The following is a 14,980-nucleotide window of genomic DNA, read 5'->3' as shown; positions in this document are numbered from 1 at the left end:
ATAAGAAGTGTTTAGTTTCTTATTATCGTTTAGACAATATTTAGACAACATTTATTTTAAGAATAGCATACTAAAGTTTATAATTCAAATTAAAAAATACCTTTTACAAAGAGATTAAAAAAGTTTTGTTTAAATTATTTATCCAATTTTACAAAACAAACATTTAATTTAATCAATGTTTAAAAATGCCTTCTATATATAAATAAAAAATCAACGGAAATTTTCCAAATATTATCATACTTGATAATACTTTACATATTGCGTAGTTATTATACAATACGTGCATATAATCGTACATATCATTTCCATTGAATTAAGATGAAATCATAATTCAATGTCAGTATCGAATTTGTTATTAGACTGTACTTTAAACTCTTATAAATAGAAATCTTTTAATATATCTTCAACGCAATACAATTTAATTATTCTTGCATGTAAAATTGTAAATAAATTATATTCGTCGTATAATAAATATACAATACGCAATGTACTTGATAAATTCTGGAAAATTTTCCTTTGTTTCTTATTTATATATAGAGGATATTTTGATTAAACATTGATTAGATCAAATGTTTTGTTTTGTAACATTAAAATTGGATCAATGAATTAAACAACTATCAATCTTTTTATAAAATATATTTTTCAATTTTAATTATAAACTTTAGTATGCTATTATTAAATTCTTAAAGTGAATATCTTCTAAATATAAATAATTATATCTAAATGTTATTAAAAAGCTGAATGCTTTTTATTTTTCTGAGCGTTTTCTTTATGTCTGCGATCTGTTACTAAAATTAGAATATAACATAAAGTATTCTAATTCATTTATAAATATTAAAAACTATGGCAGCAGTTTTAAAATTTATCTAAAAAAATCTTGAATTTATTTACATGAATTATTTCTTAATGATTACAAGACACTGACAAGATATTAATAAGAAAAATGTCTTATGTTAATATATGTTAATTAATAGATCACAATATATAAATTTTACAAAGATATAAAACTTATATACAGTAATGTTAATAACAAATAAAAAATAATATAGATGACGCGGTAATCTAGAAAGTTAAATAGTGTATGATGTCAAGAAATCGATTAAATCAAATTGTTCTACTTAATGTAACATCAGTATTTCCTATAATATATTAATACGCATGTGCAATTAATATTAATTACATCATCAATCATTGTAGATATAATTAAAAATATAAGAGAGCTCGTGCCATTACAGTGGGCGAATTCAAAATTATTATGCATATTATGCATCATAAACCAAGGACTTCAAGATTATGCATCAGAAACTAACCACTTCAATACCAAGGACTTCAAGATTATTATGCATATTATGCATAATAAAAAGCAGCTTCTAGATATAAAAACAGTTCAAATGTCGATACTGCAGTTGAAATACTGCTGTATAAGAAAAAACCAGAATCAGTGCATCTTATAATCCAAAATAGCAGAATGAAGACTTTCGTGCTCATGACATGTCTGCTGGTAAGTGCTGAAAGCAATACACAAATTAGCAGTTTTTGAGCCGATATATGATGGAATAAAAGAAATAATTTTGATATATGTTTTTTCTTTTTTACATAAGTCATTAAAGAGAATCTAAAGTAAATTCAACTTTGTCGCGCTTTCTGTATTCTGGCATTTTGATATTATTGTAAGTAGAGTAAAATCTTCTTAAAAATTTAACACCAAAAATTTTAGTACTTTTCCATAATTTTACGTATTTTTACGAATGCTCTTTTTTTCACTGAATGTCATGCTGGGCGAAATATTAAAAATTCATTAAAAATTATTTGATAGAATATTGCTTTAAAATTGCATATATTTGCTGAACTTAACTAGATCTATCGGGAACTTTTGCCAAAAATGATAAAATTTAACGCGTTTTAATACTTTAGAGAGGAGAGTGTCGTGCTAGATTCGCGAAGTTAGCATGACATTTTTTCAATTTTGATTTTTTAATATAAGGAATGCGGAACTTTTTTTAATTTTTATCAGGAACTATAGAACTATGGAAAGTGCTATTACAACTCTTAATATTTTTTTGAAATTTGTAAAACGTCGTGCTAACTTCACAGACACTAATAATTTGTCGAATATGAATAATATTAGAAAATATAATAAAAATAATTTTTTTTAATTTTTCAGACTTTTTCTTATGCCATTAATCCTCAAGTAGTGAAAAAAGTATATGATGATCTCTCAAGTTGTTTCAAAGAATTGAATGTGCAGAGTGAGTATCGATAATGTAATAATTAAATATTGTTTTTAAATGGGTATATATATCATATTTATTGAACAAAATTGAAAAAAGTATTTGTATTTCAATTTTTGAATTAAAAATATAATTCCAATAGGTATTTCTAAAATAAGCTTTAATATTTTTCTTTCAAAATAAAAAAGGCAAAGAATTAATTTTCTCTCTTTGATTATATAATTTACTACATTTAAACAAAATTTAATAGTAAAATGCAACAAACTTTTTTCAACAAGAATTCTACTTTACAGAAAATAATATTAAAGAAATAAAGTGTATATTTAAATAATTTTAAACAAGTTTTAGACTTATCAATCTAATTTCCAAATATAAAATTATATTTTCAAATTTGTGATTTATACATTTCAGATTTTACACCGGAAACAGTAAAATGTTATATTCAAAAAAATGATTTAGTACGTTTGTACATATAAATATAGATAATAATAATAGATATACATAATTTATACAATTTAATTAACATGCTATTATTTATAATTCAAAAAAGTTGAGAAATTAAAATAATATTTGTTATGTTAATGTATACTAATTTAATGCATAACTAATTTAAATGCATAACTTTTGTAAAAAAAAATATATCTTGCTTACAAAACAGTTGACAATAGCAACAATCATATAATCATATATATCATAGATTTAAAAAAATGCATATTTTGAATCATTATTTGTGTATAATGATGCTTTTAGTAAGCAATTGCTCTACTTGAGATTATTCAACAATCAAAGTTGTAAAAAATGCGATAAAAATGCATTTATATTATTAATGCTATTATATTGGTCCTTCAGCTTGACGAACAACTTAGATTAAAAAAAGAAGAAAATTTTGCAATTTGGGATGATATCATTTCCGATCCGAATCTCTTAAGTCAAATAAAAACGAAAATTTCCGATTGCATGGATCAAGGTTAATAGAATACATTTAGTAATATATATTTTGTATATAATTGACATAGTAACTTATTATATATTATTTTAAATTACTATTTTCTTATATATGATATTATTGTTTATATATATATATATATATATATATATATATATATATAGTATATAAAGTATAAGACAGGTTTTATATATTCTATAGAATAAGTATCATATTTTATTGAAATATAGGCATACAAGAAAGGTAAAACAATTTATATATATATATATATATATATATATATATATATATATATAATTGTTTTACTTTTCTTGTATGCCTATATTTCAATAAAATATGATACTTAATTTTTATAGAATTATATAAAAACCTGTCTCTAATACTCTTTTTTTATATTCAGAAATTATAATTAAAACAAAATTTTTTTAATTTTTATTTCCTAGCTTTATCCTAAAAATATATAATACAGTATTTATTTTGTAAATTATTTTTAATATCTTGCTTTATTCCAAATTGCAGCATATCGAGGCGTAAAAGGCAATGAGAAAAATGAGTATATGATGTTTATACAGTGCATAATGCCTCTCGCAAATGTATTTGATTTAAAGAAAATTGTGTCTCGATAAAAAAAGCACATTTTTCCTTTTACATATTATACATATAAAGTAATAATTATACAGCAATCCCGTGCATGATAAATATTAATAGTTCTGCCTTTATAACTATACATTTTCCAGAACTTTATGTAAAATCTTCTTGTCTCATCAATTGTTTTGCCTTTCTTGTATGCCTATATTTCAATAAAATATGATAATCCTTTTAGAATTATATAAAAACCTATCTCTTATATAAATATGATACAATTATATTGTAAAAATAATATATCTTTTCCGTTACATAAAAACTTATTTAAAAATCATTGTTATAAAATTAATATAAATATCAATATGAATATAATAAATTATTATATAAATTTTAATATTATATAAATTATTACATATAAATGTAATAAAATATTATATTTATAATATTTAATTATGTTATACTCGTTCTAAATAGTTTTTAAATTTTTTATATAGTACAGTAAAAAAGGAATTACTTATTATTTCTATTATTTTAATTGTTTATAACAATAAAAATATTTCATTTCTTTTAAATACATATATATATATATATATATATATATATACATATATAAGTTATATAAATTTTTAGTAAAGAAAATTGTTATTAAATGTATTTCTTTTATTATTACAATTTATATAGGGTATCCGGATTCGATCGCATCAGCCGTCGTACAGATAGAACAGATAAAACTGAGAAGAAAAGTTTTGTATCATTTTTTTCTATAACTCTTAATAAAAAGGTTATTTGAGTGAAGTTTAGCTATTCAGCGCCGACCTTCAGCTGGATACACGCGCCTGATATGTGTGCGTTGAGAGTGAACGTTCAGCTGTTTACAGCGCTTCACGGACGTGCGTCTGGCTAAAGATCGATGATTTGCCAAACTTTATTCAATCATAATTCTTTTAATAAGGGGAACAAATTATTCAAAATACATCTAGAATCGTCTAACTAATCATTTATGATAAAAGAATTTGTTATCCTTAAAAACATATAATAATAATAAGATTTATAAATATAAATATAATAATCTACACATAATTTTGTAGAAAAATATAAGAGCATTTTGTATACCTTACAGATTAGTCCATTTATATTTAACTTGCTAAAACAATAGACATTTATTTGTGTGATAAATCATAATTATTATGAATAAAGAACAATTTTGTATGAATTACTGCAATTTTATTTTTTGTTACACATGTAGAAAGAGCATTGCTGTTATAAGTCGGACTTAAGAAATTATTTTGCCAACGCTTATTTGGATGGGCAATTTGTTGTTTTCTGTTACAAAATTATTTTATATCTCATCAGATTATGTTGCTATATTTCTCTGTTTCTGCATTTCTCGCCTCATTTTATCATTTACTTGTCTTCAATGTTTTTGGTCTTTTCAATATGTATGTTGCAGCTGTTTCAATCTGTGTTAGTATTATTATGTGTAACAATAGAATATTATTAATATTTGCGATAAAAATGGCTGTTTGTCCTCCAAATTACTTCAATTATTCAAGATGACATTATATAGTATGTGTAAAATTATATCGTAAAAGAATTCGATAGAAAATATCTACAGTATCAAAAAAGATTTAACTTAACAAAGATGAGTAAATAGCAGTCTGAAAATATTCTTTTCGTGAAATAGACAAGAATAATATAATTGATAAGTATGTATAAACTGTTGTCTCTGTGCTATTATCAATATTGACAATTATATTGACAATTTGATCAGATGATCAAATGACATTGGTTTTTTAATTTATCTTTGTGATTATTATTCCGTACGACTGGCAATAATCTAAAATTTGCATCGCGGATGAATTGAATGAGATAGATGTTGCATGATCTCTTCAATTTAACGATAATAATTATTGACTTTAACGCCAACGATTATTATTATTATTATTATCATTCTCGTTTGCTCGTGGTAGAGGTGGTGGTGTTGGTACGGCTTGAGTAATCTGCAAAGTTTGTCTCATTTGCTCCTGTTCCTGTTGTTGTTGATGCTGACTCCGGCGTACTTCGTGAGCCAGTAGCTTTTGACGTTTCTCCTCCATCAATCGCTCGCGGTGCTTGTGTATATAATCGTATACGTTTGGAAGACCCATGATAACGCAGGCCGATAATGCCGATCTGCATATATTCATATCTGTTGCCTCATACCTGCGTTTGCGTGCAATTGTAAGAATAAATATTATAATTTTTAGCCATACAAAAGTGACTAATGGAAATCAGATGCCTGTGTTACCAGACGTCCTTTTTCGTTGTAAATTTGATGGTCATATGTTTTATAAATTCTAAATATTTTGAGTTATATAAAAGAGATATGTTCAGAAAATTAAATTTTGCGAGATTCCGAGATTGGAGAATAGAGATTTATTTCGTCACAATTAAATTTGCATTTTTATTATCGCAATTAGAATTGCAATTATTTTTACGTAAGCTGTTTATACAACTTAAAATAGTATTGTTTTCTTATACAAAATTGTAAAATAATTGACCATAAATTTACCATTCGTTTGTTTTTTCATCGTAACATTCCACCTGATATGTCGTAGTGACACCGTTAAATCCACCAATAGCAAAAATCATATCATCAATGACTTCAATGGCAAAGTTGCTACGCGGATTATACATGTCCGGAATATGACTCCACGTGTTCGTAGAAGGCTTATATTTTTCCCCGCTGCACATTCTCGATATTCCATTGAAGCCTCCTTTATAGCCAAAAATTATTAAATTGCTTGCAACATTTAGATATTTATCTTGGAATAAAATAAACAATTACGAGAAAACCATTTTTCCTTTTTAATTGACACTGAATTAAATTCTGATATTTATGCGTGATTGATAAAATTCAGCTAAATATAATGCTAAGTATAATGCATACTAAAGCAGCTTTAAGCATAAAACAATTTCGAAATTAAATTTTTCTCTATATATAATACTTGTGCATAGGTTTCGCAAGTACCGTGAAAGGATTTCTTTCCTAATAAGTACAAATCTTAATACCAATAACATATACGTAGCCGTGATAAGATATGCACGACACGCCGCTCCTGCGTGACCTCATTGCAGTTATCATTGTCCACTGATTGGTGTTTGGATCATATACTTCGGCTGTATTCAGACAATCGTGTCCGTCGAACCCGCCCGTAATATATATTTTATCTATGGAACAAAGAATATATTACTAATAAAATGATTGCTATATTGCAAAAATAAGATTGACAGGAATTTATAAACAAATTTGAAAATTTATTAATAAAGAAAAAAAATTTGTCTTCTTTCTCTCTCTCTCTCTCTTTTTATAATATGTACACATTCTTTTCTTTTCAATAAATAATTTTCTTGTACTTATTTTTCCTTTTATTATTATTAGTATATAATTAATTTTAATAATTTAATTATTTATCTGTATGTTTATATAACAAGAAAAATTATTAATATATATATATATATATATATATATATATATATATATATATATGTGTGTGTGTGTGTGTGTGTGTTTATATGTAACACATTAAAAAATTATTATAAAATGCTTATCCTCCCCCTCTTCCCTCCCATTTCAATTAGATATGTCGGTATTTAATGCAGCTAAATTATGCTGCAACCAATATCTTGAATATCTAAATGAAATAAAATAATTGTATCAAATTGCTGCTTATTTTAAGACTCAAATAGTACCATTCAAAGTAGTTGCGCTGGCATCAGATCTCTGCACATTCATAGGTGCAATGAGAGACCACTGATTTGTCTTGTAGTCGTAACGCTCCGCCGTTTTTTGCCGATGATATCCATCGTATCCTCCCATCGCGTAGACCAGATCGTTCAAAACTGCCACACTAACGTAACATCTGCGACAAATGAAAGGAGCCTGATGCGAGCTTTCATTGCCAGTGATATTAGAGGAGCTAGTCACTGAATTTCGGTTTATATTGTTTGCACAATATCTATACAAACATTTTTATATTTTTCTATTTAACATCAGTTTTATTATATATTGTAATTAATTTTTTTTGGTTAATTACAAAGTGTACATGATTTATTTAAGCATGATAGTGTATATGTAAATGTAGTATTTTATTCATTCTTTAATTATTTCTATTGTAAATAAATGGACAATAAAATTAATATCATCCACAAATTTTTCACAGGACTAGTGACTAGCCCCTCTGAAATATATTCGACCTTCTAGCGTTCATGGGAGCAACCTCTCGCCACACCTTGGTCACCGCGTTGAAACAACGACAACTGTTGAAATAATCGACCCCATCAAACCCTCCGATAACGTAGATATTGAACCCAATCACTGCGAGTCCATGATAAGCTCGTGGACTGGTTGGATCTGTTTCTTCGATCTAGAAAACTCAAGATCGCATATAAATAATTGCTATAACTCTGTTGAAGTGGTATTTATTCCGATTTTAGTATAAAACGTGGCATAGAGAGAATCGTGAATGCTATTTTGTTCATTTTTTTTTAATATGAAATCAATGGATTAATAAAAAATAAATAACAATTTGTATATATTTATTATACAAATGGTCTTATAATTTGTATTTTTCGATTTTTACAGCCTACTGCATTATTATGCAAGCAGATAGCATAACAAACAGTATTTTTTGTGTTAAAAAGAAGTTATACATTAAAATATCATTGATACTACCGGGATCCATCGATCTGCTCTTGTATCATAAGTCTCGATATAATTTGTCGGTGATCCGCCGCTCCATCCACCGATGGCGAACAGAATCTCATGTGGTACTCTAGGTCGCGCAATTTCCGGTGTCGGCACTTCTCCGTCCTTCTGGGTGATCATTTCCAAATCGTATAGAAATTTCAGAGTTTCGATGATGATGGGCCTACACGCGTCATTGCCCACGACGTAAGGATGATCCTTGACATTCTCCAGAAAAAACTGCGTGTCTAAGAGACCAAGTCTAATATTCTTCATTAGATCCACTATATAATCTTTTCTAGATTCTAGATCGTGATTTATCCATCTCAATATTAATTCCCAAACTGTCTGCTCGCTTTTCACGTTTAGTTCATCGGCGCCGACTAACGGCTTCAATTCCTCGATGGGTAAATATAAAATTTCTTCGCTTCTCTGAGATACCTGACGTAAATTGAAGATAATGAAATTGGAGGAGAATAAAATATGCAAAAAAATATCACGTTAATCGCACCTCGACAAAGTGTCCTACAATAAAACGATAAGCATCATTTTCCAACTTTTTGCAAAAATGCTGACGAGCAAATCTCATCACTCCGATGCAATTTTCCGGCGCCAAATTATCCCTTAGATAGTCGCAGCATAGATCAAGTACACCCAGAATGCTTAAATAATCCGCCGTGGTCAATAATTCGCATACATTTTCACGATTCACATCAATAGATCGCAAATATGCGTATTCCAGCAAAAGATTCATCATCGGGCTCGTCACACCTGGTAGAAGGACATCGGTTTTCTCACGAGAATGCAATGTAGTTGTGAATAATGTCCTGTAAAATTAATTGGACAATGAAAGTCGCGAAAATTAATTTGATATTTATTTTAATTAATATATAATAATTTATATTATTTATTTTAAAGAGATAATATATTTATTTTGATAGAAATTTATTACAAAACTTAATGCAATGAAAATGTAATTTATTACAAAACTTAAGGTAATGAAAAAAAAAACTTAAATAAAATCAAATAAAATTATTAAAAATTCTACGGATTATTATTATAAGGAATTCTTATTATTATTATTATATTCATTAATTTTGCATATAGTAATAAATTCATATATTTCACAAAACTAATATGCCTACTATAAACAAAATTACTTTTTTTAGATAATTGCCATATATATATATATATATATATATATATATATATATATATATATGTACACACATACATAATGTGAAACTTGAAGAGAATAAGTCGGGTAGAATTAAAAACCTGAAATAAGTACTGCATGCTGAAAGTATAGCTCGATGAATCGGGAAAACACCACCGTCCTCTAATCTCAATACTGCATCGCAAAGCAAATTATTTTGTCGAAAATCGTAGAGCGACTGCATAGCTTGTGTGCTCATGCAACGGCCGCCGCTTTCGGCTATCAAACGTTGGTTATTTGCATTACATTTTTCATCTTTTCTGTTGCTCGTACTTGGTTCTACATCCATATCAAAATTAGAAGAGACGTTTGGTAGCCCCGCGAAGATATTAACCCGATGAATTACAACATTAAAATATTTTTATTATAAATTAAATAGTTTTTCTTCAATAGATCTACGGAAAAAAAGATAAATAGTGAGTATATATTAATTTTAAGCGAAATAATAGGACACGATATTACATAAAATTACTAATAATGATAAAAAAATTATATAATTATAACATTAAAATTATTTTAATAAGATTAAAAATTAAAGGTATAGCATGGATTAACAATTTTTTATTAAAATAAAATAATCTATTAATAAATTATTAATAAAGCGTTTTTAAATTATATTGGTTAAGTGTGTTTACGTGATATATTATTATTATATAATCATACATATATATATATATATATGATCGAATTGTTTTGCTATTTGTCTATATTATTTTAAAAAGATGTATATAGCCTATACATTTAATAATTTATTTTACACTTACTGAAGAATGATTATTTCCTGAGAATTTAGTGATCGCGCGGGAGGTTAGCAATTCGTATCGATCTTGTAGATTGACTCTTTACAATTTGCGACTTGATAATTTTTCGATTTGGGATGAGGTTGTGATTGCGATAAAGTCCCGCTCGCGATCAATTGCTGAGAGTGATTAGCAATGGCTGGAATGTGATGCTGTGTGTCAGGTTCATATGTGCCGGAATTTGGAATGTGTCAAAATTTTGACACGTGAACGAAAGGATCGAAGACCGATTCGCGAAGTGGAGAAATGCAGAAGGCTGTGAAGGGGAATGAAAGCGGTGAGGGGATTGTAAGAGGGAGATACAAATTATTTTGTATGATTTTAAAAGCGAATAAGTGTCGCGTCTGGCTGTGACATGTAGTCTTACATGTCCGCCGTTCAATCAGAAACTGCTGCTCGACAAAAGAGATCCTTCTGTTCCTGCTTCATACCGAGCTTGATACAAGTTTTTTGTTATTAATTAAGTTATTAATTTATTTCAAATTGTCGTAAATTATGAGGATTATAAAATAATTTCCTTTATAGGTATATATATGTACACATTCGTCATTAATCAAATTAATCGTCAAAGAAAAATTTACGTACACTAATTTCTTTTCTATACAAGTCATTTCGTTGCATTAACATATCGTTGAAGTCACCTGGTTGTCGCTTGGCGTGGCGACACGACAGATTCTATCCAGATTTGAGATACTAAGTTGCAGATTACAGGTACACATGGTTTCGATCGTCTTGACGTTGTCTTTCTCATCGACGTATTCATCCTCTTCAACTCTCTCGTCATTTCGCGATTTTCTTTTTCTCTCCTCGAATATGTTCCTATGCTTCAATGCGTCATGCTTGCAATCTGATTGTCTGCATTTGTGAACCAGACAGATATTGTTATCCAGCATTAGTCCGCTAATTGGCAATATGGATCCAATTGAATACGACGTAGCAAAGCCGTTGTTCCTCGAAATACTATCAAAAAATACATTCCATTTGCTGACGAAAGACTCGTATCCTTTCGTCGTACGATTTTTCGTCTGCGTCGTTGTTAGCGATACGCTATCCTTCCTCTGCGGTATCTCACTCGATTGCTCGCCGAATAATCTGAATGTCCATGTGACCACAGCAAAAGTCGCTGCGTTTGTCGGAAATGCTCGAAGAATCGTCGAATTTAAGCCTCGATATAAGCATCTATATCCTTCGGCACGTACGGACTTCTTGAGACAATCTAAAGCTCCCGAATAACGATTGCTACTTTCCGCTTGTATGCGTGACTTGATGACATCAATCGGATAAGAGATCACCCAGGAAGCGGTGCCAGCGAGCCCACCGGCCAGCAGCATGTGAGGCGTCGAGATGGGCTGTTTCGAGGACGTCTTGGTCAGCATCTCGTAAGTCACAAAGTACACGCCATAACTTGGCCCTTCCCTGAGAAACGTAATATTCAGGCCCTTAAAGACACCGCGATAACCCTCCTTTTTGTAGATATTCCTCAAGCACTGTATCGGTCCACGGGAATCACCCTGAGACGGGGATTGCAATTGCAGACGCGTTTTTGCCAATTCTATCGGACTCGAGACAGGGGTTTGTGCAAGCCCGGCGGATACACCGGCCAAGAAATGTGCCGACAATCGATCAGGTTCGGACAGGTGCCGCTGAGTATGCCCGTAAACGCCGAAGACGATGGCGTTCACCACAGCCACCCCTGCGATCGGCGAGGTCATGCCTCTATAAAGGCCGCTCACCTGTACAAAGATACACGTGAATGGCGATATTAATAGATTTTGTCCGTGAATAAGACGAACGGACTAAAATTTGACATTCTCATCTCCTTAACTCGGCTCTATAATCAATTTCTCTTCTTAAGTACCGATTCTTTTGCGAGTATGGTGCGTAGACAATCCCAAGTGCCCCGATATTTCGGATTGCGGGAGTCCTGCGTCTGCATGTGGACTTTGACCGTGTCCAAAGGATATCCCACCATAATACCGGCACATCCTACAATTTATAAAATAGTTTTTATATGTTAAAACATGGAAATTCATATAAATGCTTTTATATTATCTATAACGTATCATATATTATAATACATGCAGAAAATCTGCATGATGCATTATTTAAATTAAAAAAATAAATTATGGTTTAGCAACAGATATATTTTTATTTATAAAACGATATACAACATAAAAAAGGCTGTTATGAAGTTGTAAAGATACTAGTTAAATTTTTGATTTGCGTAAGTTTGATAAAACGAGAAATCGCTATTTCGACATGTGTTGTTTTCCACTTGGGTGATAAACCAAGTCATCCGATAAAATAACTTTTCTTTATCGTCATTTAATCCAATGACATTGTAAATTTAGTATATTATACAGCAAACAATAATTGAGATAAAATTATCTTTCATAAATTCTATTTATCAAGCAAGCAACAAATTTTGAAAAATGAAATTAACTTTGTAGCTGATAAAAAAATTATGTTTAGACAATTATGTAAAAAATAAAAAATAACGTAATCAGATTGTTAGAATTTATGCAAACCAACGCCATATTTCAATTTGCGCAAAATACACTTTACCACCCAAGCAGCCAGCGAAGAAATCGAGCGACCAAGCCATCTTTATTCTGTATTATCTGCGATCTTTCCACTTGCAATATCTTCTGCGTCTATGAGAATCGTCCTCAAATCTTGTTTCTCTCAGGTATGCATTGAAAGATGTATGACTCGCAAATCGGTTAATAGCACCAAGCGATAAATTCGAATCCATGAAAGACTGATATATAATTGATCCTTTTAAATTAAGCTTCAAGTGTATAAATGATAAAATAACATTCGACTAAAATTCTGAAAAAAAAACAATTATTTTACAATAATGATATTTTCTGCGTCTGTAAAATATTTGAAATATACAATATTGTGGAAATATTTTTATTGATTTTATTGATTTTTATTGATTTTACTGATTTTATATATTTTTTTTGATAATTTTATTTGTTATAATTTTATGTATATATATATATATATATATATATATATATATATATAAAGTTTTAAATTATTGCAAAAATTATCTAATAACTTCCTTTTAACATTAAAGTTTTTTTTAAATGTATTTTCTTATATTAAAAAAAAAATAAATTATCATTTCAAATTAATTACAGCTTATTATATTTTTTATATTAAAAACACATAATTTTTAACATAATATACTTTAGGGTGCTTATCACGAATATCGTATCATGAATAAAAATTGTTAATAGATTTTTAAAGTCTAAGAAAATATAATGATAAAATAGTGTAAAATAATACAATCACAAAAAATTTTAACGGCTTTCTAATCATGTCATTTTACCTAATAATTGATTGTTCTAAATATATGTAACACTTCACTAAAATTGCAGTTGATTTTTATCAGGATGACAATATAACGAAGTCAAAAACTTCATTCGCCAGATAATGTCACGACATTGTCAATGAATTTCGTCGCGCGATTCACTTTGTTGTTTGTTTCTTTTTCAGAAAATCACTTGTATAACATATATATTCCGACAAAAGAAATTGTTTGGGGGTGTGTTTCCTTCGTTAAATCTTCTTTCTTACTGAGAGAGAAGAGAGAGATTGGCGGTTCTTCCAACTTATTCTTGGTACAAAGATCGTTACATTATCATTTACATTATCAAATCACTAACATACGCACATATATATATATATATATATATATATATATATATATATTTATTTATTTATTTATATACATATACATAAGCGCAAGTGTAAGTGTATTATAGTATACAATCGTAAGTGTACTATATATTATGGAGAATATGTTAATAATGTTTAAACATTTTATCACACGACCTACCGTCGTGATCGAGCGAAGCACGGGGTCACAAACATTGGATGATAAGATTGATCAAGTCTCATATATTCAATATATACAGGGTGAGTCACTAAAAATTGTTTTCTAAGATATTTTCATAAATATTGATTTACAATTTTACACAAAAACATTTTAGACAAAAGTTAAATGATTTTATTAATTTATCAACACCAAAAACATGAAGCAACGTATCATCAATGCTTATAAAATGAATCAATAAATTACATTGCACAAAAAGTTTGCGCAAGTTTCTTGCAAAGAGGGTATTCACAAAAAAATTATAAAATGGATGTGGGCAACACTTTGAACATCTTATTAAGTAAAATTAATTTATTTTGTTCAAAAACTTATTAACTTTTATTAACAATCTATTATTCATTCTATTTTTATCTTTTATTTTAAGTTTGTCCACAGTTAAGATGTTGCATCGGATTCATTTTTTCATCCTCTTATAGCTGATTGATAATTGAAAATTTTTTCCACTTAAAAAATTTGAGATTACCTTTAAAATTTTCTGATGCCTTTATCTAAAAAAGAAATTAAGAAGACCAAAATATAACCATTTCAAAATTATTTAACTTTTGTCTGATATGTTTGCGTGTAAAATA

At 28.5% G+C, this 14,980-nt stretch overlaps 3 protein-coding genes across 5 annotated transcripts; 1 reads left to right on the top strand and 2 right to left on the bottom strand.

The window, feature by feature from the left end:
* Positions 1-1,375: 1,375 nt before the first annotated feature.
* On the top strand, positions 1,376-3,990 carry LOC126858804 (uncharacterized). The gene is made up of 5 exons (XM_050609400.1): positions 1,376-1,501; positions 2,165-2,249; positions 2,643-2,689; positions 3,081-3,198; positions 3,697-3,990. The coding sequence occupies exons 1-5, from the start codon at positions 1,469-1,471 to the stop codon at positions 3,801-3,803; spliced, it is 390 nt and encodes a 129-aa protein (XP_050465357.1). The 5' UTR covers positions 1,376-1,468; the 3' UTR covers positions 3,804-3,990.
* Positions 3,991-4,454: 464 nt separating this feature from the next.
* Positions 4,455-10,087, bottom strand: LOC126858760 (kelch-like protein 10). Of its 2 annotated transcripts, none has more exons than XM_050609300.1 (8): positions 9,723-9,734; positions 9,000-9,315; positions 8,477-8,929; positions 7,999-8,168; positions 7,495-7,664; positions 6,814-6,972; positions 6,314-6,518; positions 4,455-5,964 (listed from the first exon to the last, which is right to left on the bottom strand). In XM_050609300.1, coding segments are annotated over exons 1-8 (1,761 nt in total). In that variant the 5' UTR covers positions 9,725-9,734; the 3' UTR covers positions 4,455-5,678. The 2 variants fall into 2 exon arrangements, with proteins under 2 accessions (XP_050465257.1, XP_050465255.1); XM_050609298.1 differs by lacking the exon at positions 9,723-9,734 and adding an exon at positions 9,767-10,087 and having other exon boundaries at positions 4,969-5,964.
* A 910-nt stretch (positions 10,088-10,997) lies between these two features.
* Positions 10,998-14,101, bottom strand: LOC126858776 (mitochondrial basic amino acids transporter-like). 2 transcript variants are annotated; one of them, XM_050609340.1, is made up of 4 exons: positions 13,845-14,101; positions 13,070-13,336; positions 12,363-12,490; positions 10,998-12,237 (listed from the first exon to the last, which is right to left on the bottom strand). In XM_050609340.1, the coding sequence occupies exons 2-4, from the start codon at positions 13,107-13,109 to the stop codon at positions 11,125-11,127; spliced, it is 1,281 nt and encodes a 426-aa protein (XP_050465297.1). In that variant the 5' UTR covers positions 13,110-13,336; positions 13,845-14,101; the 3' UTR covers positions 10,998-11,124. The 2 variants fall into 2 exon arrangements, with proteins under 2 accessions (XP_050465297.1, XP_050465298.1); XM_050609341.1 differs by lacking the exon at positions 13,845-14,101 and having other exon boundaries at positions 12,330-12,490; positions 13,070-13,090.
* Between the last annotated feature and the right edge of the window lie 879 nt (positions 14,102-14,980).

The sequence above is a fragment of the Cataglyphis hispanica genome, chromosome 2 (genome assembly GCF_021464435.1).
Source record: "Cataglyphis hispanica isolate Lineage 1 chromosome 2, ULB_Chis1_1.0, whole genome shotgun sequence".
NCBI lineage: Eukaryota > Metazoa > Arthropoda > Insecta > Hymenoptera > Formicidae > Cataglyphis > Cataglyphis hispanica.
Note: the sequence above shows the minus strand (reverse complement) of the source record. Positions and strands in the feature narration are given on the sequence as shown.

Excerpts from the sequence above, each read along its gene's own strand:
- LOC126858760 (XM_050609298.1), bottom strand. The coding sequence starts at position 9,993 with ATGGATGTAGAACCAAGTACGAGCAACAGAAAAGATGAAAAATGTAAT. Across the intron at positions 9,316-9,766 it reads GCATGCAGTACTTATTTCAG|GACATTATTCACAACTACAT; the intron begins GTTTTTAATTCT and ends TTAATTTTACAG. Across the intron at positions 8,930-8,999 it reads TTGTAGGACACTTTGTCGAG|GTATCTCAGAGAAGCGAAGA; the intron begins GTGCGATTAACG and ends AATTTACGTCAG.
- LOC126858804 (XM_050609400.1), top strand. The coding sequence starts at position 1,469 with ATGAAGACTTTCGTGCTCATGACATGTCTGCTG. Across the intron at positions 2,250-2,642 it reads CAAAGAATTGAATGTGCAGA|ATTTTACACCGGAAACAGTA; the intron begins GTGAGTATCGAT and ends TATACATTTCAG. Across the intron at positions 3,199-3,696 it reads TTCCGATTGCATGGATCAAG|CATATCGAGGCGTAAAAGGC; the intron begins GTTAATAGAATA and ends TCCAAATTGCAG.
- LOC126858776 (XM_050609340.1), bottom strand. The coding sequence starts at position 13,109 with ATGGCTTGGTCGCTCGATTTCTTCGCTGGCTGCTTGGGTG. Across the intron at positions 12,491-13,069 it reads CTTCGCTGGCTGCTTGGGTG|GATGTGCCGGTATTATGGTG; the intron begins GTAAAGTGTATT and ends TATAAATTGTAG. Across the intron at positions 12,238-12,362 it reads CCATACTCGCAAAAGAATCG|GTGAGCGGCCTTTATAGAGG; the intron begins GTACTTAAGAAG and ends ATCTTTGTACAG.